Below are 7,982 nucleotides of genomic sequence, written 5' to 3' on the forward strand. Positions count from 1 at the left end.
TTCGACTAGCACCACATGCTGCATGCTATCCACTAGACACCTGGCGAGCTCGAGAAAACACCAAATGGCAGGTTTCCTAATGCGGCCCACTGAGCACGTATCCGACCCCCGACAAATATTCCTCAGGCCATAACTTGCTCGTCTGAGCTCCGAATGGCAAACCGAAAAGACCGGCATGCTCCACAACTTGAGCTTCACATGTGTATCCCCTTATCCCAATTTTGTCCACCTGTCTATACCCGCTCTGCCCGTCGGGACCTGCGAAGCATTCCATCTTCGGACAATCATAACTTTCACATCGAGACTCCGTTTGAGGAACCGTCTAGACCAACTTGCAGAGCATCTCGAAGACCATATTCTAGAACACTAACTCATCATTCCGAGCACCTTTACCCAATTTCCCACCTGGACCATTCTGGGGTCTTTTTGGCCAAAAAAACTGTATTAGACATACACTTCTGCCACGACATGCTCTCTCAAGGCCTTCGTTCATGCTTTAACACTTTGCCGTGCGCATTCTAGCACCCTTTGCACTGCATAGCACACTTTATAGCGCGGACCAACTTTGGCTACACCATTGTTGGAAAGGGGGAAATGGAAAAACCACCAGCACATAAACTCAATGCCTCTATATAGCTCAGTGATCTCACAGCACCCCTATCCCCTAGCAAACACACATCCAGATACACAATCTGCAAACAACGAATGCCCAAGCCCAAACCCGACCATCCCTCAAGATCATTGGCAGACTCACGTTTGCCCACAAGCTTCCATCCTCGAGACATATATGACAACCATACAGATAACACTCACTCACTCAATACATTCGACATACCACAAGATTTTTGTAGTCCTTTGCACACCCCTTGCTTGTACATCACATACACAACACAGACATGAGATCGAAAGACAATGTTATGTATGTGCTCAAACAATGAGCACAGGGAGCCTGATTTTCTTGAGCTTCATATCATATACAACAATGGATTAAATTGGAAAAAAACCCGGCATAGCATACGGAAAGTCTATGGTGAAGTATGGGCGAGAGAGTGTGCATGGATACGCTCTCCCTCAAAGCGGCGCATCACCTTTTCTTTGCTTATACCCCTCCTTACATGAGCTCTTGTCGATGCTGCCCCTGCATGAACGGGCGGCCTTCATCAACCCATCATGACCTTGCTTCCCTTCTCCTCCTTGATGGCGCCTCTCTCCTCTTTGATCACGCTGCCCTGCAACACCTCCCTTTAGCGTTCCTTCGCCCCGAACTGCCTCATGCTTCCCCGCTTCAAGCCATAACTGCAGCCCACCCTTTGGCAACTCACACCTATGGTCGGCCACCCTCTTCACTCGCGGCCCCTCAGGCCAGCCCTCCTCAACAGCGCTCAGACCCTTCCAATTGATTCCTCGCCTTCCTCATGGCCCTTGGCGGCCCTCCTGCAGCCCTCGCCAACCCTTGCAACTCCCGGGCTCTGCAAACCCGTACCTCCTTCTCAGGGGCGGCTTCCCTCTATGGTGTCACCACCCTCCGGCAGCCTCTCTCAACAGTCGGCCAACCCAGTGGCTCCCCTGTCTAGTATTCAACTGCGCCACCCCGTGGCTCCTGCAGCCCTGGCATCCTTAAAACTCTCGGGCTCTGCAAACCCGTCACCTCCTCCTTCTCAGGGGCGGCTTCCCTCGATGGTGTCACCACCCTCTGGCAGCCCCTCTCAGCAGTCGGCCAACCGAGTGGCTCCCCTGTCTAATATTCAACTGCGCCACCTCGTGGCTCCTGCAGCCCTAGCAGCCTTGCAACTGTAGCCCTGGCCAATAGCGACCTCGCTATTGGTCGCCTTCCCCTCTACAAATGCTCCGACTCCCTCGTTTTATGAAACTCCGTATGGCTTCACCCAGGTGGCGCCACTACCCTCTGCATGCAATCTCCAATTGTCGACTTTCCATGTAGCGCTGCTCGTCGACTGCAGACATCGTTTTTTTAATAGCTTGGCCTTCTTTTAAAAAAAAAAGGACCACTGGTGCGACTTAGCGGCCGTCCCCATGCAAAGTTGACCACGGCCGATGCAAAGTTGACTGTAGCCTCAATCACCCCAAACCGATAGACCTCAAGGCCGTGATAACCAAATCCAAATATTTCCATCTTCGAGTAGCCACCGCCACCTTCTTCCAGTCGCACTTCAATAGCTTTGTAATTTGCCGATAGTGGAGGGCACCCCAATTGTTGGGATTAAAAACTCCCCCTTAGCTTCTCATCACCCGCGCTTCAAGTTGTGCCCCGCACAAAGCTTCATAAAAAGGCTACTTCTCATGCGGATGAATGGCCTTATGGCCGCCCCTCTCATGCCATCTCCTACGATGGCACCATTTGGTGGAGATACCGATTGAGCTTTGAAACCCTCAAGCACTTTGACCTCCATGGCTTTTGCACCATCTTCAACCTATTCAATGCCTCGTTTGCAAAAAAACACCTGCAGTTTTGACTAGCAACTGCTCCAACTTGGTGTACCTGGCTCCGAGCACCATCAAAGGCTTCCCCATGTACCTGCCACTTGCGTGCAAACCACCATGCATGGACTTCTTGCACATCCATAGATCGACACAGTTTGGATGTACCAGCGTGTCCCGGGCTTTATCAAATCTGTCTAGCCACTCTCCAATGTAAACTAGCCTTGCAGGGCTTCACTTGGATTGATTGACTTTTTAATCAGTTTACACAGGAGTTCCTGCTAGATTTTCTCCATCATTACTGCCTTACCTTTTTTTGAGACAGTTTTGTGATTGAGTTGGACTCTCACATTGACAGATTTAGACATCTTGGTCCATTGGTATCCACTCTCACAGGAGTGAGATTTGGGCATGCCCTAGTGGTTTACAGGTGTTTACATGTGACTATACGTTCTCACTTGATGAGTATTCCAAGCATAAGGCTATAGCATGCCACCGAGAGAACGAGTGATCGAGAGATCAAGGAGAGAATATCTCCCTGTGGAACCACGTTGGAGAGGGGGAAAGGGGAACATACCCAGCACACAACACAATGCCTCACTATAGCCCAGAGTATACACAACGCCCCAATCCACTACAGTTCACCTTCAAAACTCAAAATTATCCGCAAGCAAACCATTGATTTCACACAATCATACGCACATACGTCCTGCAATGCATCAAACAGACTCAATCACTCTGTTCCGCTCAATTCACAACGTTCCACATTCACACAACCTCTCTTTATCTCTCTTTGCACAACCAACCTTGAGGGGCACACACACCTACACACGCCCGGAAACACATGCACACAAGTAGAGAAGATAAGGGGGAGGGGGGAATGATGCCTGGAACCGTAGGGAATAGTCTTCTAGCATAGGCAATGTCATGTACAACCAACACGCTGCCGGCATGAACCTCGGCAACCAAAACAAGAGCTCCCAAAGCCTTGGCAAAAAAATCCTCCTTGGTCCAAGGACCTTCTTTGGCCAAAAGCCTTAACAAATGAACATAAGCACCCTTTTATAGGGGTGTACCTAGAAATCCCAAAAAAGAAAAAATGTGGGGTGATCCATGTAGTGCACTCCATTTGGAGTTCCTTTTAGAAGTTTTATGCATTGTTAACACTTGGCTTAGTTACTTTTGGAAACCTTTGCATGCTACACCTTGGCCTTTTCCCTTACATGTTTTTGGCCAGCCTTCCGGACTCCCTTCTCCTTGCACTTCAGTTGATTGTCAGTATCTCTGGGCAGTGGGACAAGCCCTTTACACGAGGGGGGAGGCAATAGCGACCTCGCTATTGCCCTCCCTCTCCTTCTCAAAAAGTTGGTGCCCCAAGGGCCGCCCGACCCTCCTCTAGCAAGCGCCTGCCACGTCATCATCTGGTTCACACCCACACGAGCGCCACCTGCTGCCATGCCTCACCGACTACGCCGCTCAAAACCACCGCGCCACTGCCTGTAGTGCCCCACGCGCGGACGCCGTAGATGTGCCCAAGAGAGCTCCACTCTCTCTCCTTGGATGCTTATGGAGAGCCTACGGCCCTGCCCACATACAGTGAGACTCGAGCTTGACACTACGCATGTGGGGTATCCAGGCTGCCACGTGGCGGCCCAAGAGGCCATGGCCTTTTGAACTTCAAAAACAATAACCCCATTACATTTTTAACACAAGCCTTTTTTTTGGCCTGCCTTCATCTAGCTTTCATTCTCTTATCCCAGCTCCTTGGCAAGCTACAAAACCCGGGTGAAATTGTGCACTGCCGCCCTGCTTCTCCATGATCCACAACGCATTTCGAGTTCTCCAAGCCCAAGACCCGAGGCCACCAAAACACGACCAATTCATCCGCCAACAACTTCGGGCAAAGATACCCAATCTTCCGATTGCCGTAACTCTTTGCTGCGGACTCCGTTTGGCATGCACTCACTTCCTGCTAGCTCCATATAGTGTATACCTTGGTCTAGAACTTGGTCGAGGCCCAAAAGATGCCAGATGGCACATTCTTCAATGCGGTCAAGTGGACTCAGACCCGGCCCCCGAAAAAACTTCAAATGACCATATCTTGCAAACCATGGCTCCGATCCACGATCTGAAAAGACAAGTAGGCTCCATAAATCGAGCTCTACGCACCTGTATCTCAAGTTCTGCTTGGACCACCTGTCTCCAGCTGCCCTGTCCGGCAAGAATCTACGAACCACCAAAACTTTAACCTTCAATAACTTGGGCTCCGTAGCTCGGTTTGATGAGCCGTCTGGACCTGCTCCTTCAGCACTCCAAGCTCTTCATTTGTGGACCCTAAGGCTACACTTTGCATCTCTTTCACCTGCTACCCCAATTAGCCCCTTATGTAGCCTTTCTTGGCCTATAAGCCGCATCATGCATACACTTCCGCTGCTACCTGTCATCCCATGAACTTCCTAGCTGGACCATCGCTTTTCCATGCTTCTGCTTGCTTGTATACATCTATCCATGCCATATTATAGGTTCGACACACTTTGGCTGCACCAACGTGTGGGTGCAACGAATGCTCTTTGCCCTAATGCGGTAAAAAGAATTTTCAACGAATGCTCTCCAAAACACTGCGGTACTAACATGCAACGAATGCTCTTCGCAAATGTGCAATAAATTGAGTTCAATGTGACTCTAATACGAGCCAATCTTTTGCCATGCTACTCACCGGAGGTGCCTTCTGACGCACATATCCCTTAAGTGTTTTCATGAAACGTTCTAAAAAGAACATCCATCTGGAATGTATTGTGCCAGCTATTTCCACCTGATCAACTATGTGAACAAGAAGTTCTACATGATCATCCTCCGAGCTATTAGAGGCTACATCTTGTGGCCTCACGTATGATGCTTGACCAAAGCGCTGATAGACCGCTTTTGGCGTGTACAAAGTAGCGTTTATATGCATGGTCATATGTACAAAAGGATATAAATACATGCATTTGGGAGATTTGAAAAGTGGTTTCAAGTTAAAAAAAAGGTGCAACGTGTGCACATTGTAAATATGCATGCTTGCGTGTCGGCAGTCCGACACATGTACATGCCTGGATAGGGTATCGGGGCCTTGGATATGGTTCTAGGTGGCTTGTTTTGGCTTTAGATGATATGTTTTAGCTTTCTAGAATGTAAATAATGCAAGTGACAAGTGTGGGTACTATCATCCCGCTCAAAGGGTTAGACACATGTGGTAGTTGTCTATTAGCGACGCCTGATCTGCGGTGATACGTTCATCACCCTAGAAGTGGTCAAGAATGGAATGTGGGGATGTGTAAATGTGCTTTGGGTATCAAGGATCAAGCGTGAAAAATTTCGTGAATTTTGGAGTCCGTTTGGGGTTTTTTCTGCGAAAAATGCTCGCCGGGGGTCAAAACTGGCCAAAACTGGGCCAAAAAGGTCAAAAAATGGTCAAAAAAGGTGTGAAATGGCTTAAAATTGCCACATCACTCATGGTTCCGTGATGGTCCAGGCTGAGGGAGGACTTTGGAAGAGCAATAACAACACTTTCACCCCTCTTTGTGTGGGAGGAAGTAGGGTTCCTACAGGTGGTCAAGTGTAGTCCCGTTGCGTTCTCGTCCTGTTTTCAAGTGTATGGAGGAGTGGATGAGAGATTTCTCTCTTCAATTTTGCACTTGGGAGAGTCTATGGAATTTATAAGGTTTCCATGGATGTGTGTGTGCAAGGAATTGAGGGAAGAAGGTGCGGCTTCCTTCAAGACTATGTGACCCTGTATCGGTGCCATTAGGGTTGGCGCTACTCCAAAGAGTCCAACAGAGTGGAGTTTGGTGAAGCTTTTGCAATGGTTTGAGAGTGGCCTTTTGTGGCTGGAGTTTTTGGTTTTTTAATGGTTTTTCTTGTATATTTTGGTCACCATAAAGCGTGATTTGATCACCTCGACTCACCTTGTAGTGTCTGCGGGCAGGCAAGGGCTTGAAGGTCGAGGCGTTTGGAGTTTGAATTGAGCTTGTGGGTAGAGTTTTCCGGAATCATTTGAGTGGTAGTGAGTGAGGTGAGGAGTTTGTGTAATTCCTTGTGTGTGTTGAATTTTTTGGGTGTGTGAGTGTGCGCACGACATCTTTTGCTCCATCATCCTTTTGCGATCCTACTGGGGAGTGGAAATTTGCCAATTGTGCACCCAGGTGAAGCGGTTTTGCTGTGAAGTTCGAGCTTCATTGAAGAAAATTGGTGGTTTGGTTGAGGTGCAAGACTTCAACTTTTGTGGATTACTCACGCAAGGGAGAAGCGACTCCAAAGAGATGGCTTATAGTCGTCCAGTGTTCACAGGGAAGGAGGATGTGAAGGACTGGATTGCGGACTTCGCGTGGTATACGCTTGGTATGCACATTGTGAATGACGAAGCCAAGCTTCAGGTATTTCCTCTTGTGCTCAAAGGAGAAGCTCGGGAGTGGTTTGAAGGTTTAGAGGAAGAAAAAAAGCAAACATGGGAGCAGGTGAACCTGGCAATTTTTTACAGGTTTGGAAAGAAACTAACCGCAACAAAAGCGACAACAAAATTGAGAGGTTTGCAGCAAGATGTTCATGCTAACTTTAAAGAGTTCTTGCAACATTTCAAAGAAATTTGGATTCAATTAGAGGTGGCATCCGAAGTACCTCCAAGGGATTTCTTTAAAGTGCGTCAGTTTATGGATTGTCTCTATCCAAGTGTAAGGGAGAAGGTCGATCAAGATGAGCCTGCTACATTCAAAAGAGCTGTGGAAATTGCCGAGGCCAAGAGCAATAAGATCAAGAGAAGGTGGGAGGAATGCATGACACACACTGAGCCATTTGTGGTGCAATCAATGGTCCCTATGACAACGGATGATAGAGTGGAGCAAGTGGTTCAAGGTCCAGATCCTGTTACGGCCCGGGTTCTGCATGATCTTGCCGGTCAGTTGCAAGAATTAAGAATTGACATAATGAATAGAAACCAAAGAGAAGAGCGGCCGACTGTGTGAGGACAAGGGTAGGACCAGTCGGGGCCAAGGGCTAGGATGGACATGCAGTCAAGGGGGTCCCTATACTTAGAAGGCCAAGGGCCTATATAGGGCATGGCTGGGTGGTGATGAGCATGTCAGTTCCCTTGCCCTTATATTGGTATCAGAGCTCAGGGGAAGGAGCATCCATGGAGGAGGGGAAGAGGCAGGGCCTTCTCTCTCGTTCTCTCTCTTGATCTCTCTCTCTCTCTTGATCTCTCTCTCGATCTGTCTATCTCGAAGAAGAAGAAGAAGAAGTGAGCCAGGGAGGAACAGGCGGTGCAAGATATGCAACGTGCATGTAAGGTACATGCATGCAAAGAAATTGGAGCTCAAAAATGGCATGGCTGCAGGAAACGACTCCTGTGCAAGAGCCGAGGAAGAAAGGCGGAGCGCGGAAAGAAACCCGTGTGTCGGGATGGGGAAGAACGACGACCTACACCAAATCGTGTATGTATGCCATCATCGGGTTCGCGCTCGGCTAGGGAGTCGAGGTCGTCACTGCACGGCATGCTTTTGCGCATCGCG

The 7,982-nt window shown here is 48.8% G+C and overlaps 1 protein-coding gene across 1 annotated transcript; it reads left to right on the forward strand.

Moving 5' to 3' along the window:
• The first annotated feature begins 1,192 nt into the window (after positions 1–1,192).
• Positions 1,193–1,830, forward strand: LOC147432860 (uncharacterized). Its single transcript, XM_086491668.1, has one exon. The coding sequence runs from the start codon at positions 1,327–1,329 to the stop codon at positions 1,795–1,797; it is 471 nt and encodes a 156-aa protein (XP_086347794.1). The 5' UTR covers positions 1,193–1,326; the 3' UTR covers positions 1,798–1,830.
• The last annotated feature ends 6,152 nt before the right edge of the window (positions 1,831–7,982 follow it).

The sequence above is a fragment of the Adiantum capillus-veneris genome, chromosome 20 (assembly GCF_014529385.1).
Source record: "Adiantum capillus-veneris isolate H3 chromosome 20, ASM1452938v2, whole genome shotgun sequence".
In the NCBI taxonomy this organism is placed as follows: Eukaryota; Viridiplantae; Streptophyta; class Polypodiopsida; order Polypodiales; family Pteridaceae; genus Adiantum; species Adiantum capillus-veneris.